The sequence below is a fragment of the Syngnathus acus genome, chromosome 6 (assembly GCF_901709675.1).
Source record: "Syngnathus acus chromosome 6, fSynAcu1.2, whole genome shotgun sequence".
In the NCBI taxonomy this organism is placed as follows: Eukaryota; Metazoa; Chordata; class Actinopteri; order Syngnathiformes; family Syngnathidae; genus Syngnathus; species Syngnathus acus.
Genome location: NC_051092.1, coordinates 9,057,179 through 9,074,581, shown reverse-complemented (window position 1 = coordinate 9,074,581; position 17,403 = coordinate 9,057,179). Strand labels below are relative to the sequence as shown.

Below are 17,403 nucleotides of genomic sequence, written 5' to 3'. Positions count from 1 at the left end.
CACACGGACACTCCATTAGGTACACCGCCATTTTCAAGTGTACCTAATAACAGGCCACTTTATTAGGGAAATATTATGGTCAAAGGTCACAGGTGTCAAGCTCTACTCCTCGGGGCCGCGTTCCAATATGTTTTCCAAGTTACCCTCGTTAAACACACCTGCGTGAAAAGTTTTAGCCCCTTTCACGTTCCGCAGGAGCTAAAACTTTTCACGCAGGTGCACTTAACGAGGGAATCACACGGACACTCCATTAGGTACACCGCCATTTTCAAGTGTACCTAATAACAGGCCACTTTATTAGGGAAATATTATGGTCAAAGGTCACAGGTGTCAAGCTCTACTCCTCGGGGCCACGTTCCAATATGTTTTCCAAGTTACCCTCGTTAAACACACCTGCGTGAAAAGTTTTAGCCCCTTTCACGTTCCGCAGGAGCTAAAACTTTTCACGCAGGTGCACTTAACGAGGGAATCACACGGACAGTCCATTAGGTACACCGCCATTTTCAAGTGTACCTAATAACAGGCCACTTTATTAGGGAAATATCATGGTCAAAGGTCACAGGTGTCAAGCTCTACTCCTCGGGGCCGCGTTCCAATATGTTTTCCAAGTTACCCTCGTTAAACACACCTGCGTGAAAAGTTTTAGCCCCTTTCACGTTCCGCAGGAGCTAAAACTTTTCACGCAGGTGCACTTAACGAGGGAATCACACGGACAGTCCATTAGGTACACCGCCATTTTCAAGTGTACCTAATAACAGGCCACTTTATTAGGGAAATATCATGGTCAAAGGTCACAGGTGTCAAGCTCTACTCCTCGGGGCCGCGTTCCAATATGTTTTACAAGTTACCCTCGTTAAACGCACCTGCGTGAAAAGATTTTGTTCATCTTCATGACTGCAGGAGCTAAAACTTTTCACACAGGTGCACTTAACGAGGGAATCTTGGAAAACATGTTGGAATGCGGCCCCGAGGACTGGAGTTTGACACCTGTGACCTTTGACCATGATATTTCCCTAATAAAGTGGCCTGTTATTAGGTACACTTGAAAAGAGTGCAGACGGGGCCACCTTATGTATTTCTACATAAATACTTGCATTTGTTTGCATATACTTATTCAAAGCGAGGTTCCAATTCTAAAAACACATTTGGGTATATGCTCACACCTGGGATCGAACCAAGTCCTTACCGAGCAAGAGCCCGTGTCACTAACCAGTCGGTTATTTCAACCTGGCGGTCTAGGCCGTCTGCACTCTTTTGTACTAATGATGTGCATTCCAGTTCTCAAGTGAACTGAATCTTTAGAATCGGTTCACTCAAAAGATTTGTTCAAAAGAATCGTTTACCGAATCGTTCGCTACACTTTCTTATTTATTTATTCATTTATTTATTTTTACCTCGTGTAGTGTACCTATTGAAGTGTCCATGAGGTCTCCCTAATCACAGACCATTTCATTAGGGAAAAAGTTTTAACTCGTTCGCGAACGGTAAAGTCGGGATTCGTTCCCTTACTGATCCGTTCCCTCACTGATCCGTTTTCGCGATGAACTGGAAATGCAAATCACTCATTCACTGACTCGTTCACTCACAGATCCGTTCGGTTGGCGAACAGGAAATGCAATTCACAACTCGTTCGTGAACAGGAAGTTATGTCATTTTCTTCTTCGTTTTGTTTTACGGCGAGATGGCACCAGCTTCAATGTGCATTACCGACACCTACTGGTTGAAGTCATATGGACTGAAAAAAGAACGAATCACTTTAGGAAGTGATTCATTCACTCTCGTTCACTGAAAAGATTCGTTCTTCTGAACGGATCGTTCACTCACTGGTGAAAGTCTCCTGCGCTATACATAGCCCGGACGACAATAGGGAGCAGCGTAGCTGAGCTTGCTGTGATGGCCTGCTGACATGCACAGCAGAGCCCGCAGGTAACAGCTGCACTGTGGCACACAGATGCACACGCGTGCACGCAAACACGCACACTCTTGGGAACCAGTTGTAAAGTCATAACTGCGCCTTTTGCTCTTTGGTCACATGCCCTCGCGATGAGACTCGAGCAGCTATTTGAAGCATTGTTCCGATAAGCCCAGTGTGTGCGCACGGGTGGCATTCAGCAGCGTGGGAAAAAGAACAAATGGCTGATGAGTGTCAAACATAGTGTTGCCGGAGGAACTGTTGGAGGAAGAAAAAAAGAAAAACTTCTAGCATGCATTTTCCACTAGTCAGTTATGTTATCAATGGTTACATTGCACCTTCACTTCCTGTTTGGAAGAATGCATCTTGGTAACAATAAGATCTGGCTAAAAATAGTATCAACGACATCTCTGGCATACCTGTGGTGCAATAAAATGTGTACTATTTCCTTGTGACACTCAGCGCAGCATTTTATTCACGTGATCCTACTTACGTTGACATGTGCAGCGACAGAATGCCATTAGACACAGTAAATGTCAGGCCATATTAATTGCACCATCTGCAATTAAAGAGTCTGCGGTGAGAGCTAGTGTGTCTACCTCTGTCCCGTTCCAGAGACTTTGTCAAAGAATGGCAGCTATGCAGGTCTGCCGTCGCCCCGCCTGTCCTATAATGAAGCGTCTGCGAAGCCTCAAAGGAGATCATGTGATCAACAAGGACTATTTCCATATTATTGAAGGTAATCCGTGATAGAAGCCATGGGTGGGATTTTGCACTTGATGGGTTTAGGCCTCACGCTTGACCTACAGCCAGGGCAACAAATAGCATGGATATGGTGTGGCAGACTATGAATGAACCAGAAGTATGCATTGGCAGTATATTTATTGTTTGGCCTGGCTGAAAAGTCTGGTGACATCTCTTCTTGATGACAGATACATACTACATAGAATAACCGGCAACAATGTTAGATCGTAGTGTCTGCATAGACGCGTGATCCATGTGTCAACACCAGCAACAGGCGATGAGCTCTTCATCACGCTCGGTGACTTGTAAAGGTCACCGGAAGGTCATCAGCATAAGTGACCCTCTATCCCCTCATCCTCTCTGGAACAAGATTTGGCTCGCATCGCTTCCGAACGCACAAAAGAGTCCACACAAGCCGACTTGTTCGCATACTCTGTGGTCACGTACGCACAGTTTACAAGTGCTGCCAAGAGCACCTTGGAGCCAAGAGCGCAACAGTGGCTCCGACTGCAGCTGCCGGAGGGATGAAGAGAGCGTCCTGTGTGTGCACTTGTGCTCAATGAGGAAGAGAAGATGGCAAGCGACATCATTAAGCCCACTTTTGGTCTTCACCTTTCTTCACTTTTGTAACTATCTTGCATACTAAAATTCAGGATTGCTAACCGACTCGATATGGATTTTGAGCAGATTAGGTTGAAGACTGTATTGGGTGGGCTGAAGATCTAACATTCATAGAACATTTTGGTGGTGGCTGCCCTCATGTCCCGCACGGACTAATCTGATGGGTTCAAGAAACTGTCCTCTTGTTTAGAGTTGAAGTTAAAGTGGCCAGCGCTAATGTGAACACTCTGAGCAGATAACATTGAAATGGCAGCACATAGGGGCTGAAATCTGATTTGATCTAACAGCCACAGTAAAATTGCTACTGAGTAGCAGTGTAGCCAACACACGAATTGTAAAGTAATACCATTTTATAGAACAAATGTTAGAATTTAGATTGTAATTGGATATCAGTCAGTGTTTCGAATAGCTAGCCCTGTCTTCTCACCACTGTATTTGACTGTTATTTTTATTCACAGCCTGCATTTATTTGGATTAGTTTGGGTTCTTTGCAAAGGAACAAAAGAAACATTTCCTTTCAGTCGTGCCTTAAAGCACGTGTCACTCCCAACTGCATCATTTTAATCACAATCACCTAACAAGTTGAATCGGATAGAGCATTTCCAAATCAGTATTGTAAAGTGTGTCACTGGATTCAAATAAGTGCTTCCAGGAAAATCTTAGCGTGTTCTACGCTGGGGAATGATTGGCCAATGACAGGTCAAGTGTGGAAAATCAAGGAAGGGATGTGTGTTGTTGTCGGCAACCATCAAGAGTCGTGTCTAAACGTAAAAATAACATTTTGACCTTCTGCAATGTGTGGCATCTACAAGTTCGCCCAGGTGCATAAACATTTATGTTCGATTTATGGAGGCCCCTAAATTCTCAATAAGTGTAAGTTTATCATTTTAATGTTGCCCTTAGAAGTTAAATTTTCATCCTATCAAAATGAAATGAAAGTTTTGAGATAGAATGAGTCTTTGTTAGTAAATCCCACACACAGCATCAATAGCACATTGTTCTGCGGTCAAACCACCAAAACTAATCAAAATTTTCAGTCTCAGAGAACAGACTGTGCACGACATTAAACCAAAAGGCATTTTGACATAAGTCTGGACTTGATTGTCACCTCGATCGAAGCCAGACGTCTCGTTTTCTCATGCCGCCACCTCGACTCACTCAAAGTTTGAACACACACAGCTGAAAAGTGAGTCTGCACAAGGTGAGTGACACGATAAGGACAAAACAGGTTTCTAAATAAGACACGAGCCCAGCCCTTCAGCTCTCCTCCAGAAACCTCAGAGCTCTTGGCCATATCTCCCATGATGCATTACAACGGTCTCTCACAAGAGCGGACACTCTCTTCTCTATCTGCGGGACTGGATTCCTGACATTCTGGTTCTCTTGCATGACGCTTGGCACTTTAGCAAATTCTTCAAGGGTGAAGTTGGCTCGGCTGTGAGTGAGAAAGACCATGGTCCACTCTTGTTGACATTCGGGTGATGTGAAAATGTATGTTAATTACTTCAAAGTTTTGGAACACTTAAAGCACATGTTGGGTTACACACTCCTGTCGCCTCCCAATCTTATATTACCAAATCATTTTGGACAATTTGACGCTCACAGGGCTGTGACCCTGGAGCACTAAGTGTAAAAGAATCTGGAAGAAAAGGCACTTGTCAGTGGTACAAGTAAAGTTAGTACATTTTAGAATAATTCAGAAATTGTTTAGAAATAGAGTTGCTCAACAGTCCAACCTTTTTAGTAAATATTCCAGCTCACTATTAGAACAGTCTAATAAATTGCACTGAATGATTCCTAACCTAGATTACCAGATTTGACTTTGAATTTAAGCTAAGCAGTGCACTCAAGACATTCACAGAAACAGACGTTTCATTGGTGCACAACTTTAATAGAATATTTTAACTCTGTACAAATTGAAGAGAATAAGCCAAGTTAACAAGTTAAGGCCATTTGTTAGCACAGGACCCCGTGTGATACATTTCAGGACAACAACCACAGCTCAGACGCAAGTGACCAGCTCAAGACAATCAAGAGAAGCAGGCAATTGCTTTATTGCTTCTGATGACCTGCCAACAGGGGCATCCAAACTAAACAAATTGAATCTAAAGGGCAGTAGAAAAAACATTGGCAACATGTTTTCAACAAATGATTCAAAAACAAACCCATATACAATAACAAAAACTTTAAATGCTGAGTACAATGTACAAGTGGGGACACAATTGAAGAAAACATTCAATTAGGCTTGTTAGAGCAGCCAAACAACCTGCATGCTGTCACAGATTTGAAAGGTCAGAGTTGGCTTCAGTCTGTCCTTGTGCGGTGATATACTGACTGGACTGATCGTGAGCAAATGCAGAAAGAGCTTTAGTAGGGCACAGGAAGTGCTAACATTCTGTTAAATGCTTGTTTAAATTGGCATCTGAACGCAGCATCGCGTCAAAACACTTTCCCCCGATTAAACGTTCAAAATTGGAACATGGCAGTTTTGAATCAATTGGAGGATAGCCTCCACCAATGTGGCTTCCTGAAAAGCATCACTACACTGCTGCATGACACCAGAATAAATAATTCAATGACAAGCACAAGTATGAAACAAAACTAAATGTTATACATTGAGAGAGAGAAAAAAAAAACCCAGCCAAAATTGACTTTGCTCTGCAGTTCCCTGGTGATATAACTATCGTGTTGATGTTAAAAAACCCTGAGTAACAGATCCATAGCAACTTAATTTTATGAGTCCTTTAAGTTTCATTTTTTCTATGACGTGCTGAGATTCTTGGCAGTAATGCACTAAATTCCACTTTAGCAAAAGATGAAAATTGCCAGGATACATCCCTGTTTGGAGCGAGAAAGATGCCAAACAAAAGGCGATGTGAGCAAAAACAACAAACAAACAAAAAAAAGTCATGCACTTGCTGTTTGGTTTGTATCTATTGCGTTTGGATGACCATTCATAGAAGTGGGCTGCAAGAAGAGGACTGGCTGATTGGCTGAATTGAAGGATAGCAGGTCTCCTTGTCCACCGGTCACCGTGGTTACTGCTGCTTGCATTCAGCAGGTTGGGCGGGTGCTTCTTTCTGCGCAAGACAAACATTAAACTCAGACAAGGAGGGAGCGAGGTTTGGCTAAAGGGAACTATTGGCTGACAACGAGAAGCAGCTAACAGGAAATGCAGCGAGTTTAAAACCGCTTTGGTGCAACACGGATGGAGGGGGAGCAGCCTTATAGTAGACGGAGCAAAAAAGAGGAGCGGGACGGAATGCCCAGGATGTGAGATTGAGGATCACCAAAACGCAACCCTTGATTACAGGAAAACAGAAGCCAAAGAAGCGAGCGCAAAAAGACTTAAGGGACACAAAGGCAGTTTTGAACAGATGGAGACTGCAGTATGTGGCCATTCTTAGTTCCTCCTTACCTAGAAATGCATGATTGATTAGGCCTGTGGTGGGAGGAAAGACAATGTCATGCAGACGTTCAACAATCTCATCGAACCTAATTCTACTCAAATAGACAGTCGCCTTTGAAATGAGGCCCACACTCACAATGAAGAGCCAAAGTGCTTCAGACAGAAATGAATCGGATGATGTCATGCTGGTCAATTCAGGTCTGGTGTGTTATGCCAATTTACTCATACAGCTATATTAAGGTGTTTCACAAGCTAGCACTTTGGCAAATAAGGTAAGTAAAAAGGCCCCATACCTCAAGCACCTCAATCACTTGGTTTAAGAGAAACATAAGATAAATGAATAGAACAATCGAAGCTCACACCGCGTAAATAGCGGCGGCAACGTGTGCGCGCTGGGCTTAAAGCGGCACTGCACCGAGATGGTCGATTGGATACATATGGACACCACCACTTGCAGCTACAGGGGTTATACGTTTCAAGGTTTTGAATGGTGCACAGACTACTACAAATCTGTGTTACCTTGCTGCAGTAGGAATGGAAGCAAGGACTCTATAAAGCGATACGAACACAAGAAATCACCATAGAACATGTAAACTCATACACACCCTCGGGTCAAAGTCTCCATCGTCATCATCATCATCGTCGTCGTCATCATCATCGTCTTGCTCCTGACAACCATAAAGACAGATAAAGTACTCAAATCAGGGCATAGAAGGTGTTAAAGAACCTTACTTTGTGGCATAGACTACACAGTTTTCTACTAACTGGGTCTCATTAAAAGCGTAAATACTACGACAGGTTCACACGACGGGTCATAATGCTCATGTCGGATTCTTAGGGGAAATCAGATTTGTTTTGGTAAGGTTCACATTAAATGTGACCCGAGTCCGTTTCGTATTCAGTGAGTTAAGAAAAATGACAAACCTCATCGCCTTCTTCTAGTTCCTCATCAAACTGTAGTTTAAAAAACAACAACAACAACAACAACCACATGACATGTTAATTCCACCACGTTAATTCCACCAAAGATCACATATTTACTTACACTGTCGTCATCTTCCATTGCCTCTCCTGTGAAATACAGCACTGCTCTGGGAATTATTCTCTCACGGAAGAAATGACCGATCTCAAAGTCAAAAGTTAGCTCAGAGTCCTCGTCCTAGTTTGGAAAAAAATAAAACAAAATTAGTGTTGATTAAAGAGTGCAACTAACCATCTCATAGCTGCAAGACAACTGCTCGGGGATTTTTGACAGCAACTCACCATTTCACCACCGTCTGGTGAAGCTGTGGAGGAAAACAGAATGATATTATAATCAGCAAAAACATCAGTCTATCAATCTATCTATACACACGCACACACACACACAATACAACCATTTATATTGACAAAGTGCTTCACATATAGCATTAATCCTGGGAGAGGGAGGTGTATGGCTTGATTGGAATCATGAGACACAAAGGAAATATAGAAAGCAAAGTAAAACTCATTATTTTTGTTATTTGCTATTCTATAAGCAAATCGGGGAGGTTCAAAAATCAGCTAACACATTTTGGGGGAAAAAAAAGGCCATTAATCACCAAGCCCTTGCATACCAGCACCAAATCAGAATTTGAACTAGTTCAATACAATAGATGAATGCAGCAAGGAAGCTCAGAGCAGCTAAGAAAAAGCTATTAATATTCTCCAATCACAGCTTGATATCAGGGAGACAAAGATGGGTTGAACCAATCAGATGTCAGGTCAGCCTCTGAAGAGACAGAACCTGCCCAGACATGTCTGAGATACAAACAGAAACATTTCTGTAACCAGGAATGCCTACTAGGAGTTACGACCAATGTTACAGCGCATTATCTGGAAATATGACCAGTAGGATCTGGCCTTGCCCTTAAGATTGACGCTATATAGTCTATCCACACACTAATTTGGGTAGCATCATCTTGGTTGCCGTTTGAATTGATTATAAGAATTAAACAGGCCGTTGCACCAGTTTAGTCGTGGAACTACAAAGTTTCAGGAGAGTTCAACGTCTACCCAGACACAGTGTAGTTAAAATATTGTCCAATCGTGGCGACCTCTAGTGTTGAGTTTAGTTTAAAGCAGCAAGTTGCTTGTGGGCAATTGAGGACACGTCAATTGATAGCGCCTCCTCTTAAGGTTTTTTTCTTAAAGCAGACTGCAGTATTGGCAAGTTAGGCTCGAACGTCAAGCTACCAAACTTGTAGCTGTAAGTGAGAAGTATATTACATTTTTTTTACATTAAATATATAAAAAACACGTGAGCTGTATTCGTGTGAATCATTTGGACACAACTCTACCCATATTGTAAAACAATGTCTTGAGTAATATACAAATACACCGTTTACAAGGAATATACAAATAATGACTAAGCCTATGCACCAACACTCACCTTTGACGGGGTTGAAGAAGTTGAAAAAGGAGGGGTTGTAGACCTGTTTGGTGACTGTGCGGACTGTGCCACGACCTTTGTGCTTCTGCTTTTTCTTGATCGTTTTCACAGTCACATCCTTCCCTTTGTGCCAATCTATCGGACAGCTATGGGGAGAAAGAAAACCAAGGTTAGTTATTACTAACATTGCTTACTTGTTGTAGACAACCACATTGTACCCTAACAGGCATCCAACTGTTGTTTATTACTGTGTCTGTGATATATACTGCTTGAAGCATAAAAGTGATTTCTTACATTTGTCAGCCCTCAACTGGATGACAACCTGCAGCAGCTAATCTAAGCGTTTTATACAAAAATTGATTTTTGAAATCAAATTTAACCTGTGGTCTGCACACTCAAAAAAGCTCTACAAATCTATAGCATGACCCAGTGGCATTCAATTGTGAAATCTATGCACCTGTTGAAACTAAATAACAGTGTTGTCTGTACAAATTTTAGATGAGTCTTTTTTGAGAATATTTGAAAAGATAATTACCACCTTCTCATGCCGTTTAAACATTTGAGTCCAAAGAATAATCTAAGGGTGTATTCAGACCTGACTGTTTGGTCCACATTAAAAGGACCAGGGTTAGATTCTAACGCTGGTCCAGACCTTTTATGCAGGTGTCAATACATGCAAACAAATCCTGGTGCGGATTAAAGAACCGGACCGAAACCCACTATTTAAAGTGGTCTCGGTTCGCTTCAGGCGTGAATACAAACGGCGCAGATAAGAACCAACAGCACAACTATGCAGACCAGGAATACAGCGTGTAGGACTCGCATGTTTTCCTTAATTTCTGGGTCTGTGCGCCACCCTGGTCATTGCTGTCCAATGGGAGCACAGATCGTCACAAGCGTGGATGCGTTTCCAAAATATACTTCATTTGCACAATGTACAGTCGGAATAGGAACCGCACCAAACGAAAAAAAATAAGTCCGCTTATGGTCCAGACCAAAGGACTTTTCTGGTCTGAATACACCCTAAGAAGCCTGCCAAGTGCATATCTCACCCGGCACAGTCGATGATCTCTGGGCCCTCAAAAGAGAAAGGCTCTGTAGCATCAGGCTCAGACTTCATTTTGTAGACTTTAGTAAGGACAGCATTATTGAAGTAACTGTTGGGCTCAAAGTGGAACTCCAGAGTGAAACTCTGAAATCCCAAAATAAGATTACAATGTTTGCAATCGTATTTAGGAGTTGTCTTATTATTTAACGCATCGATACTGACCATGGGCTGTCCCGGTTCGGAAAACTTGACTTTAATATCTTTCAGGTGCTTCAGGATTGGCTCGTCATGTTCCTGGCAGAAAACTAACAGTTAATACAAAGGTTAAGAAATGGGCCGGGATACTTGTGTTCAAGTGAAGCGTTAAATGTACTTGGATCAGATCAGAGAGCATATCTGCGTTCCTGAATATAGTGAGCCAGAAGTCCGGGATGCCTTTTGGGTCTTCCATTGGTACAGCATCATCCTTTTTAGCAGAGTCAATAGCTATTTTTTTCTTCATCTGCTCCTGTAGCAAGAGGACAGACAACAGCCAGTAAGTCTGGTCTATATACAGTATTGATATATATTGTTTCTCTTAAATGTAACTTTTAAACAAGGAACCACGAGCCTTGACTAGAATCCAGGCATAAATCCTATTAATTAAATAGTCAGGACACATTTATTTGCTCTGGAAGGAGTCTCAGAGTCATTGGAACTACTTTACACCACAGGGAGGTAAAATGGTTGTTATGGGGAGGAGGCAGAAAAGGTGCTCAACACAGGGACAGATGCTGGGTTGGTTTGACTCCACCCCCAGACACCTACATACTCAGCGTTGCATGAGGCAGAACCCCCCCCCCCCCTCCCCAAAATAGCACCGTTTTCAATTACATATACATTTTAAGCGTGCTATAATTCTTTAGCCTATCGGTATTTTGAAGGCAGATGTCAGAAACCCGGAAGCTCCTTGTTGTATTTTGTCTCCTTTAAGAGTTCACTGAAAGCTCCACTTACAGATAGCTCCTCCTCTTCATCTTTGTCACTGTTCCACTCACACTCTGCATCTGTGGGTTCCACTGTGCCCGTGACAATCTCTCTTCGCTGTGACAACACACATACACACAGTAGTGTCAATGATTAAACAGACCAATTGCAAACAGCCATAGATCACAATAAGAGTGAAATATCCATCCATCCATCCATCCATCCATTGAAATCAGAGCGCCAAAGTGCTGCATGCACAGGTGCAGGCAAACCTTAACCGCCAATCATTAGGGCAACTGAGAATGGCCTGGTTCTTGTGACTAGCTCCGGAAATAGCCTTGACAACAGTCGGCTACTCGTTGTACTAGTATACACTATAGCACTATGGATGCAGTCCAACCAATTTCATGTTGGACAAGAGAGGCATCTGGCGCCACTTAAGAGTGTCCTCAAGCCCATGGGTACACCCGAGTGTTTAGTTGGACTCTTAAGATAACAGTTAAAGAGTACCTTTTCATACAATGGCCGATAGAGGGTAGCATACTTCCTCTCCAGTTCATGGACCTCCTCGTAAAACTTGGCTTCGATGTTGCCACACTGCACCTGAAGCCTTTTCAAGGCATGCACTCGCCTCGTCACTGCTTTGGGAAGGCTGTGGTAGAACGTACAGCAAAAAGTTTCAGGGGGCACTGTTGTGACTGTCATCTCTGAATCTTCAGAACAAGATGTTCAATATACAAAGCCAACAACCATAAGAAAACATTCATATCAGTCAATTGTGATTTTTTTTTTTTTTTTTTTTACAACAACGTTTTTAAAATAACCGTTTTTGTGGACATTGGAATGTGCAGAGTTGCTCCTACCAGTGCATTCATTGTAAACGTTTATTTGCTTTACATGCTGCTCCAAAAGCAGTATCTTTCATTCATCATTCAATTTTCTTACAACGTACAAGTCGTGAACTAATCCCCTCTTGCAGTTGATTTATTTTCAGATACTACCAGAGCTGGTGTTGCATTTTAAGTACAGTCAAACCACCTTACAATAATGTAGCATGGCATAGTATAGTATGGTAACAAAACATGACCTCACTACTAGCTTGTGTAATTTAAGTGTTTTGAGGAACCTACAATGCAACTCATACCAACCTTTCCACCGCATGCAAGTTAACAGATTTGTCCATCTGTCCGAGAGGATTCTGCAACCCCGGCTCCCCTTTACCTGCCAAAATGTGTGAATTTGTGCGAATGAAGTCTCATTCATAAGGTCAATCAGACTTGTACAATTGTGCATTAAGACAACCTTTGACTTAAACAAGACAGCAAAATGACAGCAATGCTTGACCGGGTTGTACAAGGCCAACTCAAAGGTGCACTTACCTTTATTGACCTCCATTACAGAGATGCTGCTCTTTCCTGTGAATAATAGAAAGCAATGATAAAGCTACCACAAGTAGTGACTGCGTGTTACTTTCCACACGGGATTGCTCAATAACACCATCAGAAACAGTCCCTTACGCCACGGTCTCCAGCATGTGGCACAAAGAAATCATCGTTGTTACAAAGGGGCACACGTATTTGCAAAGAGCCCAGGTGTGACGGGCACAGTGTGGCGAACAAGCGCGGGCCGATGACGAAGTGACGCCCTGGCTAGCCTACGACAAACAAAGTTGGCGTCTGCTCGCGAGTGAAAGCGCTCTCGACGCCCAATGACAGTTACACAGTGGAATTAAACGCAGACTAGGTGCACGATTTCAAACAGTCTAAGTTTGGCTTCCTGGCAGCCACTACTGAACAAGAATAGGCGGCGTTTGCACGTTTGACAGGGCTAAAGCGCTAGCTGACGAGCAACAAAGTACGAAGCAACGTGTTCTGTGACCAGTCATTAAAATGCCACAGTAAAATAATAGATAGTCGTTGTGCAGATGCCAAAAGTCGCGCGGGGTCATAATCGGCAAAAAGGTGACTTCATAACACCACTGTGCCCGTGTTAACTCCGTTTAACATACGGCTGTTAGCTCTTTGCTAGCAGCACTGGTAAGCTAGTAGTTGCTGGCTATCGTTAGCACTGCAGTTGCTTAAAGTGGAGACAAAGTAACTTTGAGCCAGTTCACCTGAAGTCCTTATAGAAGAGTTTACTATCTCCAAGGACTGCGTCACCTGCTCTTTACGATTACTTAGCAGCGATTAAAGGGATCTTTTTACCTGTGACGTCGGGCGATCAAGTCACAGTTCTCACGCGTCTTCGACTCTTCTTCCTTGGTGTGACGACTTATATTTCAGCGATGTACGACTGCCCTCTGCCGATCAACATAATAATTATTACTAATAATAAAATTGATGGGTAAATTCTCTTTTCTTGGCTGTCAGTAAACATATCAATCTGCCCACCCCAAATATAACATTTATGGAAAAGCCATACATTGCATAATTTTAAAATAACTTAGAGCTTTTCATCGAAGCTATGCCAATTAATTTTCTTTTGATTCTAAAAAGTTAAATATTACTCACCAAGGAAAGGTACATTTTTATGGGCTGTCACGCTATTCACCACGTACCAAAATGGAAACAATCGGTGCGATATAATTAAATTATTAAATAAGAATTGTAATTAATTATATGAAAAATTAATAGGCTCGACACAAATTTAAAATGTTGTCTTAACAGATGTTTACAGGTCGTAGCTCACCTGAAACAAACTAATATCAGACAAGCTATATTTGATACGAGTTTTTAAACCTGTTTTGGTAGTGATTTAAATCAGTTTTAAAGTTTCTGTGCAACAATGCACAAGGCCTATAATAATTAAAATGTAAAATGTTGTGGACACACTTTTTTTAGTTTGGGTGAGCGTGGTTATATGACCACCAGAGGGCTTCATAGTTCTTCATCTCATAGGGCGAGTTTCTTCAGTGAATGGACCAAAATTTCCACTGCCAGATAAAATTAGCATTAGTTGCAGGCGTATCTTTCAATATTTTGTCAATATTATGATTATTGCCTTATATTTCCCTTATTATTGATTCATGAAGACACCTTCTTATTGCTTATTGTATTGTCAAAACTTTATATAACCTTTATTTATTCAACTTTATAACCTTTATTGTATAATAAATTGCCTGTGGTTTAATTGATCTGTCTTGCCAATTATAGTAAACTTATTGGTGGGTCAGGGAAAGTAAGAGTTTTATTCGTAAGTAAGTATTATTACCCTAAATGCTTTTCTTTGCTTCTCATTGTTAATTAAGTGTCAAATTAGCACATCTGCAGCCTCTTGGCACTCATTTACAATGAATAAATAGAATAGTGACTCTTTATACCCCAACCAGCAAAATCAGTTGGTCAAGCATTGGTCATAATTTCTTAAATGATTCATCTTTTCTTTTCTTTTCTTTTTTTTGACGAGGAAACATGCTCTTTACAGAAATAGCATATTCTGTAAAAGGCATAAAGTCACCAAAATCAGGCCCTCTCTGTTTGCTATCAACTGCTGCAACGTGCGCACACTTGAGAGGAAGTGACAGTACCGGGGTCCCTCAGGGTATGATTGTGGTGACCAGGCTTTGTGCCTGTCACAGTGTGACATTTACCAGAACAGATCTGTACTCACAAAGAAAATCAAATGTGATTGTAGCATTTAGGATCGAGCCACAAATGTAGACAAATATACAGTAATTACTGATTTTCGAAAATTGTGGATGATTGTGGCGCATTTATAGATGGAATTTGTCTAAACACACACACATGGTCAAATGTTGGAACCCTCTGATTCAAGAAAGAATAACCCACATTGTTCACTGAATAACTCAAAAATGATGAGATGAATTGAAACTGAAACATGGAGAACCTCATACCTGTTGTGAAATGTGGAGACAGCTTGGTTAAAATCTGGAGCTGCTTGCTGCATCCAGCTCAAAGAATGGCTAGAAACCAAACTTTGGACCATTTGAAAATCTGCAAGGATCTGAAATTTTTCAGTCTGGAGAAGGCATCATTTACAGCAGAGACGTTTGAAGAAATTTGCACACAAGATGTGTAATACCTGTTGACAGGTGTATAAGTCTTTTTTGGGGTCCAGCCAATTTTGTTAAAAAAATAATAGCCATCCTCATCCTCATCATCATATGGCACAAAAAGCACTGCTTTGAATATCGTTTTGTACAATCTCAAGGTCAATTTCAAATTTTTTTTTGGGTGATTTTTTTTTTCTTCAGTGTTAGGGCTTGAATAACTCATTGCAGTATGGCTGTATGACTTTGTACGTAGACATAACAGACTTATTAAAAAGTATATCTTGTGAAGCTTTGTCGGCTTTTCCTTTATCAGGTGCCATATTCACAAAGACAATGGTGACACCTGCAACTCTTGCTCAAAGCTGCACTCCACAGCGTTGGGCTTTGAGCCCCACACCCAAATAACGAACCTAATTGTTTTGTTTTTGTACGTTGCCCTCTCTATAAATGGGCTGAAGCACACACCTGGCTGTTTGGATGCAAAATACGCTGGTGCATTTCCAATAATGAGGGTTACATGAATGCACTCACTTTAAATCTGTAAAGTGTGCAAACATACAAATCCAGCAAAAGAGAACAGTCTAATGTGTTCATCGCTGAAAAGCCGTCCCAGAAAGATTTCTGGAATCTTTTGTAAGTAATTCGCCCTGAGCAGGTACTATTAAAGACAAATATACTTGTGGTTTGAACACATAATGGCCCTCTAAAAATTCCCACGGCAAAGTTGGCAGCAGTGATGTGCTACTATGTAGAAAACTGATTGACTATTCAACGCAAATCCACAACCCTTATGAATGGTATAAAATATATATGAATAAAGTGCATTGTAGTTCTGCTAAGCATGAAGTTAACATTAGTGTATAGCTAGACTTTTTTAATGTCACTCATTTATATTTTTCGATGTGGCATAGGTTAGGAGTTGGATACAATTAGCATGCCCTATTTCTTTCTTCAATATGGAGAGGTATTTGCAAGAAAGAAATTGTTATTTATTGTTAGCTTTCCCACTTCATTCGTGTAAATTTCTTTGTCTGTAATATGAACGCTTCGGTCAATCGGTCAACATCAATGTCCCGTCTGCCACACTTTTGACAGGTGTCTTGTTCATGTTTTTAATGCACAATAAATGTTGTTATGCATGATCTTTTCCCCATGTATTGTAATGATTTGACTGTTCAACCAATACATTTTGAGACCCAATCTTTGTCACGATCTGTGATCAAATCAGTCTTTATTCGGAGAGTTAAAAATGCGAGTCGCAATGATGTTGCACAAGCATCAACAGAAGACAAAAGAAAAAAATAAAGTGGTGATATCACTTGTCTGTTTCTGGTGATTCAACACGGAGAATGAGCGTACAACGTGGCACACCTCATTCCACTGGGGTATTGGGTTTTTTGAATGAAGTGGTCAAGCTCCCAGATGGCACGGATGGTGTTATCGATATGACCGGAGGGACAGGGCGGTGTTTACGAGCAGTCCTGCCCCCGCATCCTCTGTTGTCCATTAAGCCGCTCTCATTCTAACATGGGTAATGGCCTATTTGTACACCATAATCAGACACACACACACATTCACACTGACTATAGAAAGCCATCAAAATAAGACACAGCAAAGCAGCCCCATTGACACAGCTGCAGTCATTATTCACAAGTGGAGGTCTGGGGTGGGGGGCTGGAAGGATGGCAAATGGAACTACTATCTCATCTGATGTGGCTGTGTCATAAGGTTCTACATGCACAACAAATTTAGCTGAATCATTGATCTGGTTTATGGCAGGCGGAAATCTCTGCTCTGTGCAATTTGAGTGCAATTTACTTTCATTTGCACCAATAAGCAATTTTAATCACAACGTCTTTATTTTTGATTCATTGCCCACTGCAATCTCTGTTGTTCAGATTTCACAACTAAAACCTTTTAGCCACCAACAACAATCACCGAAAACACCTTTGAGCACATGCAGCCACACAGAGTCAGTGACTGTGAGTTGACAAAATGTTTCCTGCAATTTGAGGATTTCACGCTTGACAATAAAACAGTTTATTCATATTTTGACAATAAAGGACTTTCAATGAATGTCAAACTAACTTTCAGCCACCATGGTTGTTAAAACTTATGGTCTGTAAAAACATTCAATGTGCACGAGTTAATCAGGGTTTGGCTTAGACAATATCGTTTCCCTTTCTGATAAATATAACAAAAGAGGTTTGACTTATTTACCTAAAAAATACAATGCATTCACAATTCACATGCTGCCAGAGAGTATTAAAAATAAGTTTTG

General features: G+C 41.4%; 1 protein-coding gene across 4 annotated transcripts; it reads right to left on the bottom strand.

Moving 5' to 3' along the window:
- Positions 1 to 5,147: 5,147 nt before the first annotated feature.
- Positions 5,148 to 13,403, bottom strand: nap1l4a (nucleosome assembly protein 1-like 4a). 4 transcript variants are annotated; one of them, XM_037254654.1, is made up of 16 exons: positions 13,315 to 13,403; positions 12,490 to 12,525; positions 12,259 to 12,331; positions 11,621 to 11,762; positions 11,141 to 11,227; positions 10,518 to 10,652; positions 10,367 to 10,438; positions 10,149 to 10,288; positions 9,097 to 9,242; positions 7,950 to 7,972; positions 7,732 to 7,845; positions 7,611 to 7,640; positions 7,292 to 7,354; positions 7,087 to 7,143; positions 6,696 to 6,720; positions 5,148 to 6,357 (listed from the first exon to the last, which is right to left on the bottom strand). In XM_037254654.1, the coding sequence occupies exons 2-16, from the start codon at positions 12,503 to 12,505 to the stop codon at positions 6,332 to 6,334; spliced, it is 1,149 nt and encodes a 382-aa protein (XP_037110549.1). In that variant the 5' UTR covers positions 12,506 to 12,525; positions 13,315 to 13,403; the 3' UTR covers positions 5,148 to 6,331. The 4 variants fall into 4 exon arrangements, with proteins under 4 accessions (XP_037110549.1, XP_037110550.1, XP_037110552.1 ...); XM_037254655.1 differs by lacking the exon at positions 13,315 to 13,403 and adding an exon at positions 13,224 to 13,248; XM_037254657.1 differs by lacking the exon at positions 7,087 to 7,143 and having other exon boundaries at positions 6,696 to 6,719.
- Between the last annotated feature and the right edge of the window lie 4,000 nt (positions 13,404 to 17,403).

Coding starts and splice junctions, on each gene's coding strand:
- nap1l4a (XM_037254654.1), bottom strand. Junction 11,228..11,620: donor ATCGGCCATTGTATGAAAAG/GTACTCTTTAAC, acceptor GTGTTGTCACAG/CGAAGAGAGATTGTCACGGG. Junction 7,641..7,731: donor CAATGGAAGATGACGACAGT/GTAAGTAAATAT, acceptor TTTAAACTACAG/TTTGATGAGGAACTAGAAGA.